General features: G+C 45.9%; 1 protein-coding gene and 1 long non-coding RNA gene across 5 annotated transcripts in view; one reads left to right on the forward strand and one right to left on the reverse strand.

Moving 5' to 3' along the window:
• The window catches only part of LOC115171480 (liprin-alpha-3), a 40,457-nt gene extending 24,692 nt beyond the window's left edge, over window positions 1-15,765 (reverse strand). Inside the window, exons 1-11 of one of the 4 annotated variants that reach the window (XM_029728323.1) lie at window positions 15,732-15,765; window positions 12,086-13,185; window positions 4,134-4,235; window positions 2,271-2,435; window positions 1,972-2,046; window positions 1,822-1,881; window positions 1,528-1,662; window positions 1,294-1,386; window positions 617-669; window positions 382-475; window positions 36-170 (exon numbers count right to left, since the gene is read on the reverse strand). In XM_029728323.1, the coding sequence (XP_029584183.1) occupies window positions 36-170; window positions 382-475; window positions 617-669; window positions 1,294-1,386; window positions 1,528-1,662; window positions 1,822-1,881; window positions 1,972-2,046; window positions 2,271-2,435; window positions 4,134-4,235; window positions 12,086-12,424 (1,251 nt within the window). In that variant the 5' untranslated portion in view covers window positions 12,425-13,185; window positions 15,732-15,765. The other 3 variants (XM_029728324.1, XM_029728322.1, XM_029728325.1) reach the window with 3 other exon arrangements.
• On the forward strand, window positions 10,403-17,627 carry LOC115171481 (uncharacterized). Its single transcript, XR_003871204.1, has 3 exons — window positions 10,403-10,465; window positions 17,191-17,276; window positions 17,558-17,627. It is a non-coding gene; the product is annotated as an uncharacterized LOC115171481 (long non-coding RNA).
• The last annotated feature ends 120 nt before the right edge of the window (window positions 17,628-17,747 follow it).

The raw sequence follows: 17,747 nt of genomic DNA on the forward strand, positions 1-17,747 counted from the left end.
CACACACACACACACAGGTAGCGGAGGTGGTGTACCTTGTTGAGTGCAGCCACTCTCTGGGCGAGCTGGGCCTCTATCTCAGGCAGCGTCTCGGCCCTCTGCAGGGTCTGCTGCAGCTTCTGCTTGGCATCGTCTAGACGCTCCTGGAGCTGCCTGTTCTTCTCCTCACTCTGCAGGAGTGGAGGAGGACGAGGAGGAGGAGGAGGAAGAGGGAGAGGTAAGATGAGGAGGAAGAGAAGGAGGAGAAGGAATTGACCTCACAGTCAGTAACAAAAATAATTCTTAACCCTGAACGCAAAATGCAGAGCTTTTATCATTGCTAATCTACCAGTCCTCTCCACTAGCAGAAACAACCAGGAGAAAGCAGGTTGCTTCACCCACCTGCCTGTAGAGGGAGTCTTTACTGGCCAGGTCATTCTCCAGCCTGTCTTTAATGTCGTGGAGAGACGTCGCCTCCCTCTGGGCACTCAGGTACCTGCAGGCACACAGCACAATGACATACAGCAGACACATCTTGAAGGCAATGTCGTACAACTGAACACAACAGACACAATTGCCTATGGCAAAAGACATTCCCTGGTGTTTTCAGGGGGGGTGGATAGACAGTTGTATTTACCTGCGTTCTAAAGTAGTTATTCTCTCCTCCATGTCCTCTCTCTGACAAAGAGCCTGATAGAGAGGAGAAAGGGGGAGGGACAGACAGTCAGAGGAAAAGAGAGAAATAGAAAGAGGGAGAAAATAACATAAAAGTCGGGCATGATCAAAGGGACTTGGCGCTGCTGGCTAAACCACTATAACTGTAGCTGAAGTATGATAGTGGTTAGTTGAAGGAAGTTGTTGACAGAGGAAACACATCTCTGCCAAGTGACAGATGTTATTGAACAAGTCCTGGAGGAGGAGGAGGAGGGAGAGGAGGGGGAGGAGGAATGGGAGGGAGAGGAGGAGGGAGGAGGAGGTAGGGGGTGTGGTGACTGGGTGGCTCTGGGACCACTAGCCCCAAAATACCTCCCAGTCCCAAGCCACCAATCAGCTGTGTGAGTGACAGCGCCAGCTTCTATCCACGCGCTTGCCTGTTTACTAGTGATACTGTCGCCATGGCTACAGGGCAAGTCTCACACATACAGTACAGTACAGTAGCAGTTATTGCTGCCAAGTAGGAAAATGGCTCTGTTGCCACAGGAAACTGTTACATTTCTCTAATAAGAGTAGGGAAAACAGACACAAATTTCTCTCTAGCGCAATGAGATGCTGACACACACGTGTATTTTCAACCAATTGGGAAGTAGAGCTCACCTCCTTCACATCCCTCTGCAGTTTCTGATTGGCTTCCTCTGACTTGGTCACCTCCCTCCTAGCTGCAGTCAGCTGTTCCTCGATCTCCCCAACCTGGAGGGTGACATAATAGTTACACACAAGAAGCCACCATCTGGGTCAGTATCACATCTATGAAAGTGATATTCCTGTAAACACATGTATGTCTGGTGTATGTATGACTCAAACTGTTAGTTATCTCTATTTGTCACTCACCTGTCTGCACATGAGGGCCAGTCTTTCTTTCAGCTGGGCCAGCTCTGCTCTCTGCCGCTCTATCTCTGTTTCTCTCTGTCTCTCTCTGTCAATCTCTCCATCCTCCAGGATGGAGGAGGGTCCATTGGGCAGCCGCTGTGAAAGGAAGAAGGAGAGGAAAACGACAAGGAAAAGACAAGATCATGTAAAGATGGAAATGTGATGCGACTCCTTAAACTCCAAGCAAACTACGCAGCACAAGAGACACTAATACTTCAACATTTACTTCAGCCAATACAGCATAAATCCCCTCACCTCTTTCCCATTTTCTAAGCCTTGTTGGCGTCTTTTGATTTGGTCTCGTAGTGAATGGCACTAGGTAGAGATGGAGAACAGAAAGGTTTAGAAAAGACGCTTTATCTGTGGAGAGAGGAAAAGGAGAACGAGCAGAGGAGGATAACTCACCTCATTTGAGGAGGACTCCAGCTCTTCCTCTAAATCAGTCACTCGCTCCAGAGCCACACGTAACCTCTCTCGCACCTAAGGAAGTCCCAGACAGACAAAGGGGGAGAGAAAGATGATAGCGGAAAGAGAGAAAGAGAGTGGGAGTGAAGGGGAGAAAGAGAGGTGGATGTTAAATCCTGTGGAGCCAGCCCACTCACTCCTCCATTTAGCACCCAGACTGACCTTCTTGTCCAGCAACACACCACACACACACACACACACACACACACACACACACACACACACACACACACACACACCTTCTCGTCCAGGGCTTTGTGGTGTTCGAACAGGGACTTGAGGGCCTTGAGGACCTCCACCTCGCTGGAGACCCCGGCAGGAGACTGGGCCTGCCTCTTCACCACTGTCATCCTCAGACTGCGCTCATGACGAGACACCAGGCACTCCAGATGCTCCAGCAGCAGCTAGACACACAGAGAGCAGGGGCCACTTGGAATAAGGATCTGATCTACATGACAACAGAATTTCAGTGTGCTTATAGGGAAGGACACTCAACAAGCACAGCACTTACACAAATGACTGATGATTGGCTGAGAGAAATTGATGATAAAATGATTGTGGGGGCTGTCTTGTTAGACTTCAGTGCAGCTTTTGACATTATCGATCATAGTCTGCTACTGGAAAAACATGTGTTATGGCTTTACACCCCCTGCTACAAATGTGGATAAAGAGTTACTTGTCTAACAGAACACAGAGAGTGTTCTTTAATGGAAGCCTCTCAAATATAATCCAGTTAGAATCAGGAATTCCCCCGGGTAGCTGTTTACGCCCCTTGCTGTTTTCAATTTTTACTAATGACATGCCACTGACTTTGAGTAAAACCAGAGTGTCTATGTATGCGGATGACTCAACACTATACACGTCAGCTACTACAGTGACTGAAATGACTGCAACACTCAATAAAGAGCTGCAGTTAGTTTCAGAGTGGGTGGCAAGGAATAAGTTAGCCCTAAATATTTCTAAAACTAAAAGCATTGTATTTGGGACAAAACACTCACTAAACCCTAAACCTCAACTAAATATTGTAATAAATAACGTGGAAATTGAGCAAGTTGAGATGACTAAACTGCTTGGAGTAACCCTAGATTGTAAACGGTCATGGTTAAAACATATTGATGCAGTAGTAGCTAAGATGGGGAGAAGTCTGTCTATAATAAAGCGATGCTCTGCCTTCTTAACAACACTATCAACAAGACAGGTCCTACAGGCACTAGTTTTTCGCACCTTGACTACTGTTCAGTCGTGTGGTCAGGTGCCACAAAAAAATACTTAAGAAAATTGCAATTGGCTCAGAACAGGGCAGCACGGCTGACCCTTGGATGTACACAGAGAGTTAATATTAATAATATCCATGTCAATCTCTCCTGGCTGAAAGTGGAGCAGAAATTGACTTCATCACTACTTTTATTTATGAGAGGTATTGACATGTTGAATGCACCCAGCTGTCTGTCTAAACTACTGGCACACAGCTCGGACACCCATACATACCCCACAAGACATGCCACCAGAGGTCTCTTCACAGTCCCCAAGTCCAGAACACTATGGGAGGCGCACAGTACTACATAGAGCCATGACTACATGGAACTCTATTCCACATCAAGTAACTGACGCAAGCAGTAAAATTAGATTTAAAAAACAGATAAAAAAACACCTTATGGAACAGCGGGGACTGTGAAGCAACACAAACATTGGCACAGACACATGCATACACACACACATACGATAACATACACACTATACATACACATGGATTTAGTACTGTAGATGTAGTGGTGGAGTAGGGGCCTGAGGGCTCACAATGTGTTGTGAAATCTGTGAATATATTATAATGTTTTTAAAATGGTATAAACTGCCTTAATTTTTTCCTGGACCCCAGGAAGAGTAGCTGCTGCTTTGGCAGCAGCTAATGGGGATCCATAATAAATACAAATACAAACTGAACTGTATAACATATAGGTATACAGACATACTCAAGCGTAAACATATGCGTGCATGAATAGACATGCACACATCAATAGACACAAAGACGTACACTCAAGCCCACAATTCAACACACACGCGCACACACACACACACACACACGTGCACAGAAACAGACTAACCCGTGTGTTGTTCCTCTCTGCCTTGAGTTCTGCTATCTCCTCCTCTCTCTCCAGCAGCTGCTCCCGGCAGACATTCAGCTCTTTGGTCAGCACTGCAAACTCCTGCAGGGACACAAGGGGGCGGCGTTACTCACAATACACTGTATGTAGCCATAATCATATTCAGTACATTAGCACACATACATACAGCACAATTACAAACAGTTCAACAAGACACAACTAAGCACAAAAACATTTCAACAAGAAAAAACAAACATTTAAATTACAGACCTGTGACACACTGGTGAGACACATGCACACACAGTGGAGGCTGGTGGGAGGAGCTATAGGAGGACGAGCTCATTGTAATGGCTAGAATGGGATAAATAGAAGTGGATCACACACAAAGATATGGAAACCACATTTGACTCCATTCCATGCATTCCATTGCAGCCATTACAATGAGCCCGTCCTCCTATAGCTCCTTCCACCAGCCTCCACTGACCCCCCCATCACTGAGTCGACTACAGTATGATGTTGAGTTTCCAACTACGTATATCTGGGAGCAGATAATGTCTATGTTCCTGGCCTGGGTTGCTCATAACCCTCCAGTGAACACCTGATGGCCATTCTGTTGTGGCATGGCCATGGCGGGGCCAGCCATATTGTGTAGGCTAGGCTGACATTTGGCCACATATGACACTGTACCATCTTGGCTCAGATGGACTTTACCTGTGCGTGACCAAGCCGTGACACACATTCACTATCAGTGTCACAGTAAGGAAAGGCATGCAACCGCCCGTGTCCTGGAGCATGTGAAGACTGAATCATGGGCGTTCCCACAAGTCACTGAGAAGCATTGGTGCTCAGTCTAGCTCTTCCAGTATATGGTGTAATTCTACATGCCCTGGAGCATTATAACATAACACTGTTGATTATTGTGTTCAGTGGACTGGTAGGAATATTAGGGACTGGGCTGTCAGTGTGCACATCAGTGGTAACTACTGATAGAGAAGAAAGGGGAAAAAGAAGACAGGGGAAAAGGGAAAAGGAAGACAGGGGAAAAGAGAAAAAGAAGACAGGGGAAAAGGGAAAAAGAAGACAGGGGAAAAGGGAAAAAGAAGTCAGGGGAAAGGGAAAAAGAAGACAGGGGGAAAAGGAAAAAAGAAGACAGGGGAAAAGGGAAAAAAGAAGACAGGGGAAAGGGAAAAGACTACAGGGGAAAAGGGAAAAAAAAGAAGACAGGGGAAAAAGGGAAAAAGAAGCTAGGGGAAAAGGGAAAAAGAAGACAGGGGAAAAGGGAAAAAGAAGTCAGGGGAAAGGGAAAAAGAAGACAGGGGAAAAGGGAAAAAGAAGTCAGGGGAAAAGGGAAAAAGAAGACAGGGGAAAAGGGAAAAGAAGTCAGGGGAAAAGGGAAAAAAGAAGACAGGGGAAAAGGGAAAAAGAAGACAGGGGAAAAGGGAAAAAGAAGACAGGGGAAAAGGGAAAAAGAAGACAGGGGAAAAGGGAAAAAGAAGTCAGGGGAAAAGGGAAAAAGAAGACAGGGGGAAAAGGAAAAAAGAAGACAGGGGAAAAGGGAAAAAGAAGACAGGGGAAAAGGGAAAAAGAAGTCAGGGGAAAAGGGAAAAAGAAGACAGGGGAAAAGGGAAAAAGACTACAGGGGAAAAGGGAAAAAGAAGTCAGGGGAAAAGGGAAAAAGAAGACAGGGGGAAAAGGAAAAAAGAAGACAGGGGAAAAGGGAAAAAGAAGACAGGGGAAAAGGGAAAAAGACTACAGGGGAAAAGGGAAAAAGAAGACAGGGGAAAAGGGAAAAAGAAGTCAGGGGAAAAGGGAAAAAGAAGACAGGGGAAAAGGGAAAAAGAAGTCAGGGGAAAAGGGAAAAAGAAGACAGGGGGAAAAGGAAAAAAGAAGACAGGGGAAAAGGGAAAAGAAGACAGGGGAAAAGGGAAAAAGACTACAGGGGAAAAGGGAAAAAGAAGACAGGGGAAAAGGGAAAAAGAAGTCAGGGGAAAAGGGAAAAAGAAGACAGGGGAAAAGGGGAAAAAGAAGTCAGGGGAAAAAGGGGAAAAAAGAAGACAGGGGAAAAGGGGAAAAAGAAGTCAGGGAAAAGGGAAAAAGAAGACAGGGGAAAAGGGAAAAAAGAAGTCAGGGGAAAAGGGAAAAAGAAGACAGGGGAAAAGGGAAAAAGAAGACAGGGGAAAAGGGAAAAAAGAAGACAGGGGAAAAGGGAAAAAGAAGACAGGGGAAAAGGGAAAAGAAGTCAGGGGAAAAGGGAAAAGAAGACAGGGGGAAAAGGAAAAAGAAGACAGGGGAAAAGGGAAAAAGAAGACAGGGGAAAAGGGAAAAAGACTACAGGGGAAAAGGGAAAAGAAGACAGGGGAAAAGGGAAAAGAAGTCAGGGGAAAAAGGGAAAAAGAAGACAGGGGAAAAGGGAAAAAGAAGTCAGGGGAAAAGGGAAAAAGAAGACAGGGGAAAAGGGAAAAAGAAGTCAGGGGAAAAGGGAAAAAGAAGACAGGGGAAAAGGGAAAAAGAAGTCAGGGGAAAAGGGAAAAAAGAAGACAGGGGAAAAGGGAAAAGAAGACAGGGGAAAAGGGAAAAAGAAGACAGGGGAAAAGGGAAAAAGAAGACAGGGGAAAAGGGAAAAAGAAGACAGGGGAAAAGGGAAAAAGAAGTCAGGGGAAAAGGGAAAAAGAAGACAGGGGAAAAGGGAGAGTCATGTACAGATGGTACACAGCAGACCAATAGGAATTTGGAATTCTGGGATTGGTTCTAGCTGAAAAGACAGCCTTTGGCACCAATATCCCACAATTATATGCTTTCTCTCTCTAGAGTTCTCTCTTTCTATCCTTGTCTCACTCCCCCTCCACAGTCCAAGACACAATGTCATAAACTACCTCAAGGTGTCTCTCGACTGTACCGAGCCTCCATCTCTCCCTCTCATCCTCTCACTCGGCCTACTCCGCTCTCATCCTTACAATCCTTCATCCATCTCTATCTCTCCATGTGATAACCCAGAACACCTAAGAATAGACGCCAGAAGCTCCATCATTAGTATGCAGCAATATGCAAATTGGCCTGATTCGTTAGTCTGTGTGTGTGTTTCATACCACCAGTTCTCTCTCTGTACCATGCTCTTATTCTCACTCTGCAGCCCTCTCTCTCTATCAATCTGTCTCTCCACTCTCCCTCTCTCTCTCTCAGCAGTGGCGGCACACTCTGAGCAGACGCACTTAATGAACCCTGCTAGTGTTGAATCTATCACAGCGCTCTGTGCTGCTAGCCCTAGTGTTGAATCTATCACAGCGCTCTGTGCTGCTAGCTCTAGTGTTGAATCTATCACAGCGCTCTGTGCTGCTAGCCCTAGTGTTGAATCTATCACAGCGCTCTGTGCTGCTAGCTCTAGTGTTGAATCTATCACAGCGCTCTGTGCTGCTAGCTCTAGTGTTGAATCTATCACAGCGCTCTGTGCTGCTAGCTCTAGTGTTGAATCTAACACAGCGCTCTGTGCTGCTAGCTCTAGTGTTGAATCTAACACAGCGCTCTGTGCTGCTAGCTCTAGTGTTGAATCTATCACAGCGCTCTGTGCTGCTAGCTCTAGTGTTGAATCTATCACAGCACTCTGTGCTGCTAGCTCTAGTGTTGAATCAAACACAGCGCTCTGTGCTGCTAGCTCTAGTGTTGAATCTATCACAGCGCTCTGTGCTGCTAGCTCTAGTGTTGAATCTAACACAGCGCTCTGTGCTGCTAGCTCTAGTGTTGAATCTAACACAGCGCTCTGTGCTGCTAGCTCTAGTGTTGAATCTATCACAGCGCTCTGTGCTGCTAGCTCTAGTGTTGAATCTAACACAGCGCTCTGTGCTGCTAGCTCTAGTGTTGAATCTATCACAGCGCTCTGTGCTGCTAGCCCTAGTGTTGAATCTATCACAGCGCTCTGTGCTGCTAGCCCTAGTGTTGAATCTATCACAGCGCTCTGTGCTGCTAGCTCTAGTGTTGAATCTATCACAGCGCTCTGTGCTGCTAGCCCTAGTGTTGAATCTATCACAGCGCTCTGTGCTGCTAGCTCTAGTGTTGAATCTATCACAGCGCTCTGTGCTGCTAGCTCTAGTGTTGAATCTAAAACAGCGCTCTGTGCTGCTAGCTCTAGTGTTGAATCTATCACAGCGCTCTGTGCTGCTAGCTCTAGTGTTGAATCTATCACAGCGCTCTGTGCTGCTAGCCCTAGTGTTGAATCTAACACAGCGCTCTGTGCTGCTAGCTCTAGTGTTGAATCTATCACAGCGCTCTGTGCTGATAGCCCTAGTGTTGAATCTATCACAGCGCTCTGTGCTGCTAGCTCTAGTGTTGAATCTATCACAGCGCTCTGTGCTGCTAGCTCTAGTGTTGAATCTATCACAGCGCTCTGTGCTGCTAGCCCTAGTGTTGAATCTAACACAGCGCTCTGTGCTGCTAGCTCTAGTGTTGAATCTATCACAACGCTCTGTGCTGCTAGCTCTAGTGTTGAATCTAACACAGCGCTCTGTGCTGCTAACTCTAGTGTTGAATCTATCACAGCGCTCTGTGCTGCTAGCTCTAGTGTTGAATCTAACACAGCGCTCTGTGCTGCTAGCTCTAGTGTTGAATCTAACACAGCGCTCTGTGCTGCTAGCTCTAGTGTTGAATCTATCACAGCGCTCTGTGCTGCTAGCTCTAGTGTTGAATCTATCACAGCGCTCTGTGCTGCTAGCTCTAGTGTTGAATCTATCACAGCGCTCTGTGCTGCTAGCTCTAGTGTTGAATCTATCACAGCGCTCTGTGCTGCTAGCTCTAGTGTTGAATCTATCACAGCGCTCTGTGCTGCTAGCTCTAGTGTTGAATCTATCACAGCGCTCTGTGCTGCTAGCTCTAGTGTTGAATCTATCACAGCGCTCTGTGCTGCTAGCTCTAGTGTTGAATCTAACACAGCGCTCTGTGCTGCTAGCTCTAGTGTTGAATCTAACACAGCGCTCTGTGCTGCTAGCTCTAGTGTTGAATCTATCACAGCGCTCTGTGCTGCTAGCTCTAGTGTTGAATCTATCACAGCGCTCTGTGCTGCTAGCCCTAGTGTTGAATCTATCACAGCGCTCTGTGCTGCTAGCCCTAGTGTTGAATCTATCACAGCGCTCTGTGCTGCTAGCTCTAGTGTTGAATCTATCACAGCACTCTGTGCTGCTAGCTGTAGTGTTGAATCTAACACAGCGCTCTGTGCTGCTAGCTCTAGTGTTGAATCTATCACAGCGCTCTGTGCTGCTAGCTCTAGTGTTGAATGTATCACATTGCTCTGTGCTGCTAGCCCTAGTGTTGAATCTAACACAGCGCTCTGTGCTGCTAGCTCTAGTGTTGAATCTATCACAACGCTCTGTGCTGCTAGCTCTAGTGTTGAATCTATCACAGCGCTCTGTGCTGCTAGCTCTAGTGTTGAATCTATCACATTGCTCTGTGCTGCTAGCTCTAGTGTTGAATCTAACACAGCGCTCTGTGCTGCTAGCTCTAGTGTTGAATCTATCACATTGCTCTGTGCTGCTAGCCCTAGTGTTGAATCTATCACAGCGCTCTGTGCTGCTAGCTCTAGTGTTGAATCTAACACAGCGCTCTGTGCTGCTAGCTCTAGTGTTGAATCTATCACATTGCTCTGTGCTGCTAGCTCTAGTGTTGAATCTAACACAGCGCTCTGTGCTGCTAGCTCTAGTGTTGAATCTATCACAGCGCTCTGTGCTGCTAGCTCTAGTGTTGAATCTATCACATTGCTCTGTGCTGCTAGCTCTAGTGTTGAATCTAACACAGCGCTCTGTGCTGCTAGCCCTAGTGTTGAATCTATCACAGCACTCTGTGCTGCTCGCATCATGTGTGTATGTGCGTGTCCGTAGATGTGTGCACCATATTGATCCCCCTCTCAGTGAAGTAATATGGCCCTTTAATGTCCAGTCATTCTCAGTAAGAACACATTGTCCTATCACATCTGTTATTGCTTTCAATAGTTCAGAGAACATATGGGTTCTAACAAAATAAACCGCATCACTCCACTTAGGCATCCAGGGAGACTGCCTGTCTGAAATCCAAGATGGAGTCCTTTTCGCATGTTCAGTGGCGTCAGTCACACTAGAATGATTACTCCACGGGCATAAGGATGTGGGCTAATATTGGCCTGGGTATTATAGAGATCTTTACTCAATCGAATGGAACCGCCAATAATATGTAACAGTCTGTCATCATGTCTAAGTCATGATTCAGCCACAGCCCTGCTCAGTATGCACCAGAAGTGGTCCGTAGGAGCAGGAACAACCACATACCAACAAGAACAGACGGAACAACTCAGTAAAAAACTGAACAGCTCATTGGTGAGTCCAGTAGATAGCAGGATAGCTCAGTATGGATAAGAGAAGCAACATAAAACCAGAACCATGTTAAAGTCTGAGCATATAAAAACTGAAATATAACATTTACATAAGTATTCAGACCCTTTACTCAGTACTTTGTTGAAGCACCTTTGGCAGCGATTACAGCCTCGAGTCTTCTTGGGTATAACGCTACAAGCTTGGCACACCTGTATTTGGAGAGTTCCTCCCTTTCTTCTCTGCAGATCCTCTCAAGTTCTGTCAGGTTGGATGGGGAGCGTCGCTGCACAGCTATTTTCAGGTCTCTCCAGAGATGTTTGATCAGGTTCAAGTCCGGGCTCTGGCTGGGCCACTCAAGGACATTCAGAGACTTGTCCCGAAGCCACTGCTGCGTAGTCTTAGCTGTGTGCTTAGGGTCGTTGTCCTGTTGGAAGGCGAATCTTTTCCCCAGTCTGAGGTCCTGAGCACTCTGGAGCAGGTTTTCTGTACTTTGCTCCGTTCATCTTTCCCTTGATCCTGACTAGTCTCCCAGTCCATGTCACTGAAAAACATCCCCACAGCATGATGCTGCAACCACCATGCTTTACCGTAGGGATGGTGCCAGGTTTCCTCCAGACGTGACGCTTGGCATTCAGGCCGAAGAGTTCAATCTTGGCTTCATCAGACCAGAGAATCTTGTTTCTCGTGGTCTGAGAGTCCTTTAGGTGCCTTTTGGCAAACTCCAAGCGGGCTGTCATGTGCCTTTTACTGAGGAGTGGCTTCCGTCTGGCCACTCTACCATAAAGGTCTGATTGATGGTGCTGCAGAGATGGTTGTCCTTCTGGAAGATCCTCCCTTCTCCACAGAGGAACTCTTGAGCTCTGTCAGAGTGACCATCGGGTTCTTGGTCACCTCCCTGACCAAGGCCCTTCTCCCCCGATTGCTCAGTTTGGCCGGGCGGCCAGCTCTAGGAAGGGTCTTGATGGTTCCAAACTTCTTCAATTTAATAATGATGGAGGCCACTGTCAACTGTGGGACCTAATATAGACAGGTGTGTGCCTTTCCAAATCATGTCCAATCAATTACATTTACCACAGGTGGACTCCAATCAAGTTGTAGAAACACCTCAAGGATGATCAATGGAAACAGGATGTACCTGAGCCCAAACAAACAGGATGGAGTCTCATAGCAAAGGGTCTGAATACTTATGTGAATAAGGTATTTCAGTTTTTTTAACGTTTTGTTTTTATTCTAAAAACCTGTTTTCACTTTGTCATTAAGGGATATTGTGTGTAGATTGACGAGGGAAATATTTAATTATATCAATTTTAGAAAAAGGCTGTAACGTAACATAATGTGAAAAAAGTCAAGGGGTCTGAATACTTTCCGAATGCACCGTATACACTCACTCTCTCTTTTTCACACTCACAATGTGTTAGCAGCGAGGTAACAGGAAGGCCCCTATAGATTATTTTTCCAGATCTCACACTTAGTATGTAAACACACATATGACACACACTCATGCACACAGAAACACACACACACACACACAGGCAGCCACATACGCAAGTGCACACGCAAACACGGACGCATGAATGTACACACACACACACACACAGACACACCCCGCCTCCCCGTGTGTACCTGTGGTAGGGCGATGGACAGCTGTCTCGAGAGGGAGTCCTTCTCATGGCCCAGGTCTCGGAGTCGAAGCTGGGCAGTCCCCAGACTGTCCTGGGTCTCCCTCAGGCTGTCCAGCAGCCTCTCCCTCTCCGTCAGCATGTTCACCATCAGAGACTCCAGATTCCCTGTGCTGCCCCCCTCGTCACCTCCGCCCCGGGGCTCCCCTCTGCCCCCGTACCCACCCCCCATTCCCCCCATACCGCCTCCCATTCCCCCGCCACTCCCTCCCGGAGAGGAAGGCCCTCCCCCACTCCCGCCACGCCCATCCTCAGAGATGGTGGGCATCACCTCGCACATCATCTTGAGGCCGGAGAGTGTGTGGGGTGTTAGCTGAAAGTTGGTGGGTGTCGGTGGAGAGTGTGGGATTGTTCTGGGAGAATTTGCTTCAAGGACCCCACAGAATTGTTTTCAAGTGTGTGTGCTTGTATGAGGTAAGGTGTGAAGGGCACTCTATTCTCTTTTGTCTCTCTCTCTATTTCTCTCTGCCTAGCTTTGGCCCTTGGTCTCTCTCTTTGTTTGTGTCCTTGTCCTTTTCTCCTGTTACTATGTGAAAGAGGTTGGTAGAAAGGCAAGCAGAATGGTGGCACTCTGTTACCCTTCTCTCTCCTCTGTACCTCACCTCTCTATGAATAACATGTCACAGTCATCACTAACAAGCCTGTGTTTGGTTGGTTAATGGCTTGTCACTCTGTACCTTGCTACTTCCTCATCTCTACTTCCTGGCTTCACCGAATTAGCTCCTTTGGATGTATTGCTACAATAGGAATAGCTCTGCTGTGTCTGATTGGCTCTCTGCTTGTGGTGATAACAACTGATTGGTTGTCTCAGTGAGTCTGGCTGAGTGACAGGGCCCAGGTAATTGTGAGGTACCTTTAGGGTGCGGTGTGTGTCTTTGGGTGGGGTGCAGTTAGGTTTCCAAAGGCAGGGTCTAGAGTGGTAGGGCGAGTTAGGAGGAGGCCATGGGGGTGTCTAAGAGTTTAGGGAAGGGGCAAGAGGGAGGGCAGGTGTAGTGGAGGGCCTCGGACACCCCAGGGTGGTCTTCAGACAGATGAGAGAAGCAGCTGGAAAATAGAGAACAAGATGATCGGAAACCGGGGAAAGGAAGAGAGAAACAGGGGAAAGGAAGAGAGAAACGGGACAATAATAGAGAAACAGGGGAAAGGAAGAGAGAAACAGGGGACAATAATAGAGAAACAGGGGAAAGGAAGATAGAAACAGGGGACAATAATAGAGAAACAGGGGAAAGGAAGAGAGAAACAGGGGACAATAATAGAGAAACAGGGGAAAGGAAGAGAGAAACAGGGGACAATAATAGAGAAACAGGGGAAAGGAAGAGAGAAACAGGGGACAATAATAGAGAAACAGGGGAAAGGAAGAGAGAAACAGGGGACAATAATAGAGAAACAGGGGAAAGGAAGAGAGAAACAGGGGACAATAATAGAGAAACAGGGGAAAGGAAGAGAGAAACAGGGGACAATAATAGAGAAACAGGGGAAAGGAAGAGAGAAACAGGGGACAATAATAGAGAAACAGGGGAAAGGAAGAGAGAAACAGGGGAAAGGAAGAGAGAAACAGGGGAAAGGAAGAGAGAAACGGGGGAAAGGAAGAGAGAAACAGGGGAAAGGAAGATAGAAACGGGACAATAATAGAGAAACAGGGGAAAGGAAGAGAGATACAGGGGACAATAATAGAGAAACAGGGGAAAGGTAGAGAGAAACAGGGGAAAGGAAGAGAGAAACGGGACAATAATAGAGAAACAGGGGAAAGGAAGAGAGATACAGGGGACAATAATAGAGAAACAGGGGAAAGGAAGAGAGAAACAGGGGAAAGGAAGAGAGAAACAGGGGAAAGGAAGAGAGAAACAGGGGACAATAATAGAGAAACAGGGGAAAGGAAGAGAGAAACAGGGGAAAGGAAGAGAGAAACGGGACAATAATAGAGAAACAGGGGAAAGGAAGAGAGATACAGGGGACAATAATAGAGAAACAGGGGAAAGGAAGAGAGAAACAGGGGAAAGGAAGAGAGAAACAGGGGAAAGGAAGAGAGAAAGAGGGGAAAGGAAGAGAGAAACAGGGGAAAGGAAGAGAGAAACAGGGGACAATAATAGAGAAACAGGGGAAAGGAAGAGAGAAACAGGGGACAATAATAGAGAAACAGGGGAAAGGAAGAGAGAAACAGGGGAAAGGAAGAGAGAAACAGGGGAAAGGTAGAGAGAAACAGGGGAAAGGAAGAGAGAAACAGGGGACAATAATAGAGAAACAGGGGAAAGGAAGAGAGAAACAGGGGAAAGGAAGAGAGAAACAGGGGAAAGGAAGAGAGAAACAGGGGAAAGGAAGAGAGAAACCGGGGAAAGGAAGAGAGAAACAGGGGACAATAATAGAGAAACAGGGGAAAGGAAGAGAGAAACAGGGGACAATAATAGAGAAACAGGGGAAAGGTAGAGAGAAACAGGGGAAAGGAAGAGAGAAACAGGGGAAAGGAAGAGAGAAACAGGGGAAAGGAAGAGAGAAACAGGGGACAATAATAGAGAAACAGGGGAAAGGAAGAGAGAAACAGGGGACAATAATAGAGAAACAGGGGAAAGGTAGAGAGAAACAGGGGAAAGGAAGAGAGAAACAGGGGAAAGGAAGAGAGAAACAGGGGAAAGGAAGAGAGAAACAGATCTAATAATGCAACAGTATCCATGTAGCTATGTATCCATCGGTCTCTGCTCTTATCTGTCCATACAGCCGATTAGTCATAAAGCTAATCATGGATGCGCGTTATACACGGAAATGAGAGTCATGGAGGGTTACGCTGTAGCCTTAGACTGGCCATCTCGTTCAGTAGGGGGATCATGGGTAAAATAAACGAGCCGGATGTATCCCTTAATAGTCTACAGAGATAGACAGACCGATGTATTTATGCGGGGCAGTCTCATAACGTATTTGAATTTAAATTGTCATCATTGTAATTATGGACTATGTGTAGTCTGTAGAAGGGAATATATCTCTGTCTCATAATAACCTCTGTCTCACACTGTCATGTATGTTACAATCTGAAAATATATTTAGCGAGAAGGATCTATGTTAGGCCTAATAAATTAAAACCACAGTCACAACAGAAAAGCGACGTGAATAAAATAAAACAGAAGATGTCATGTGTTTAGGCTATGTAGCCTAGAGACTCTTCCCATCCGATTTCCTTCCAATGGTCTCTATGCAAATTATTCTGCAAACGAAATAAAGGCTATACGCACAAATGAAAGATTATGCATTCTTCTATTCTTAAATGCCCCAATTATATTGTAGGTAATGAAGCATCCCGTTACACCCCACCGCCTCGCCCCCTCTCCATCCCCCTCCTCAAAAACAGCTGGCCGATCATGCACAGCTCCATCTCACAACGTTAATTAAATGTCAGATACCAATGTTGTATTCATAATCTTATCTCACCCTTGTCATCGTCGAAAGCAAAAAATACATAATTCCCATTTACCCCATCCGGGCATCTCGCGGTTAAAAGTCGTATCGCCGTGAAAACCCAGTTGCCAGCAAGCAACCCCCTCCCCTCTCCCTTCTCACACATGTAAACGATGGCACTGGGCGCGAGCGACGTTACACCTCACCATAGACAACCTCCGTCTTTCTCTCTCCTCATTCTCTCCATCCATCCCTCCCTCGGATAAAAAGGTGTTGGGTCTTAAAGAAACAAACTCGCAGCTCTCACGCGCCCACTCACGCACGCGGGGCTATACAATTAATTGATCATGCATGGGAGCGCGCGCGCACACACTCATGAGGGCACAGTCGTGATTTAATTTTACATTGACACACATTAAAATTACACTCACATTCAACGTTAGACCCGACATGTATGGAAATCAGAGAAGGACTAATAACTTCTACAGCCTCATATTGTGGCTACAGTGAAACATTCTCCCCCTCTGGTGTCTAGTATGAGAACTGCGTCATTCACAGCTCAAAACTCACCTATTGCTCACATTGGCTTTTTGACCGTGACTCCCCATAATAAACTATGTATATCAAAAATATTCCTTTTTGTCTTCAACATATTTCACCATTTAATGTTTTGTTGTGCAGAGTGGGTCGTTAAATGTTTAGGCCTAAATATGGTTTATGATGAAAGACTGTTATTTTCAGATCTTTCTAAATTCAACTGTGTATATCATGGATTTTTAACGTATTTCTACAGACATGCAAATCGTCTATAAATGTTAAAACCAAACTACCCGCTAGTCATCTACACCTCTGTATTCTTCTCATGGTCGGACGCACAGACAGATGTGCAGTTGACACCAATCACCACAGGGCATCGGTTACACTTCAACCAACCGAAGGCAAGAGAAGGCGTTTTCTGGAACTGGCAGGGCCAATAGGAAAAATTGAAATTGGTTTCAGCTCAATTGGTTGGGGCGGTAAGAAGTGTCCCGGAAGGGATGACGTAATTTTCTCTTAGAGGATGATGTCATTGTAATGCACAGAGAGAGCATTCAAATAGGCAATAATCTTTTCTTTGGAGAAGAGACAGAAAGCTATTGCATCATCGAGACACTTAGTAGAATGAATGAGTCAATAGTCTGAGTAAGTCTGCGGGTCCCCACTTCAGATAAGTACAGATGTGATGTCAAGAACAATAATTGTCAGACAGAAAAGTGTGTCCATTGCATAGCTTATCATATAAAACACGCACACGCACACCCCTCTCTCTCCCTCTCTCCTTCCAGGTCAGACTAAGGTCAGGGTCAGACCAGAGGTGGCAGCAGTCTGACATAGAGAGCCAAACAGATCCTCAGTCCCTGTCTCCCATGATGCCCTTTCTATTCTTTCCTTATGATACATTCGTAAACCACCACTCTTTGGCCAAAGACCTTATTGAAAAGACACTTGATCTGCCCATTATCAACATTTAAATCCCTCGTCCAACTCATGCCAAATCACAAATACTGTTATTATTCCAAAGACTTGCTCTCTGAGATTCCACAGTGTGCAGATAGTGACAATAGATAGGACACATATGGCATAATACGTTTCAGCAACTCTCTGTCCTATACCTTGCTGTTGCAGGGAGAGGACTGGCTGACACTGATGCCTCCCCTCAGAAGACACCAGACCAGATGAGAAGTTCACTCACACACTGGGAATTGGAAAATGTATGTGCTTTTTAATCTACCTTTATCTGAATAAGGACTATTAGTGAAAGCTCAGCACAATGTCTGACAGAAAGCCCATCTGCAGGATTAAAGTGAAGAACTGGACATAATTAAATTGTATTGATCTGTAGGCATATTGGTTTGGTAAACAGCCCAAAGGTATGGGTCTTTTTCTACAAAGCTCTCAATAGGAGAGTGAGGCTAATGACAGAAAGAACTCTGTGTCCATATCTTTCCACATTTGTGCTGTTTCTGCACTGACTCAATGTCTCCCTCTGCAGGTAAATATGGATACTGCACCATGGCCTAATTACAAATAAAATAAAATAAAAAAACATGCGCCAAATACAACAGGTGTAGACTTTACAGTGAAATGCTTACTTACAAGCCCTTAACCAACTATGCAGTTTTAAGAAAATACCTAAAAAAAAGTAAACGATAAGAATAACAAATAATTGAAGAGCAGCAGTA

The sequence above is a fragment of the Salmo trutta genome, chromosome 32 (genome assembly GCF_901001165.1).
Source record: "Salmo trutta chromosome 32, fSalTru1.1, whole genome shotgun sequence".
In the NCBI taxonomy this organism is placed as follows: domain Eukaryota; kingdom Metazoa; phylum Chordata; class Actinopteri; order Salmoniformes; family Salmonidae; genus Salmo; species Salmo trutta.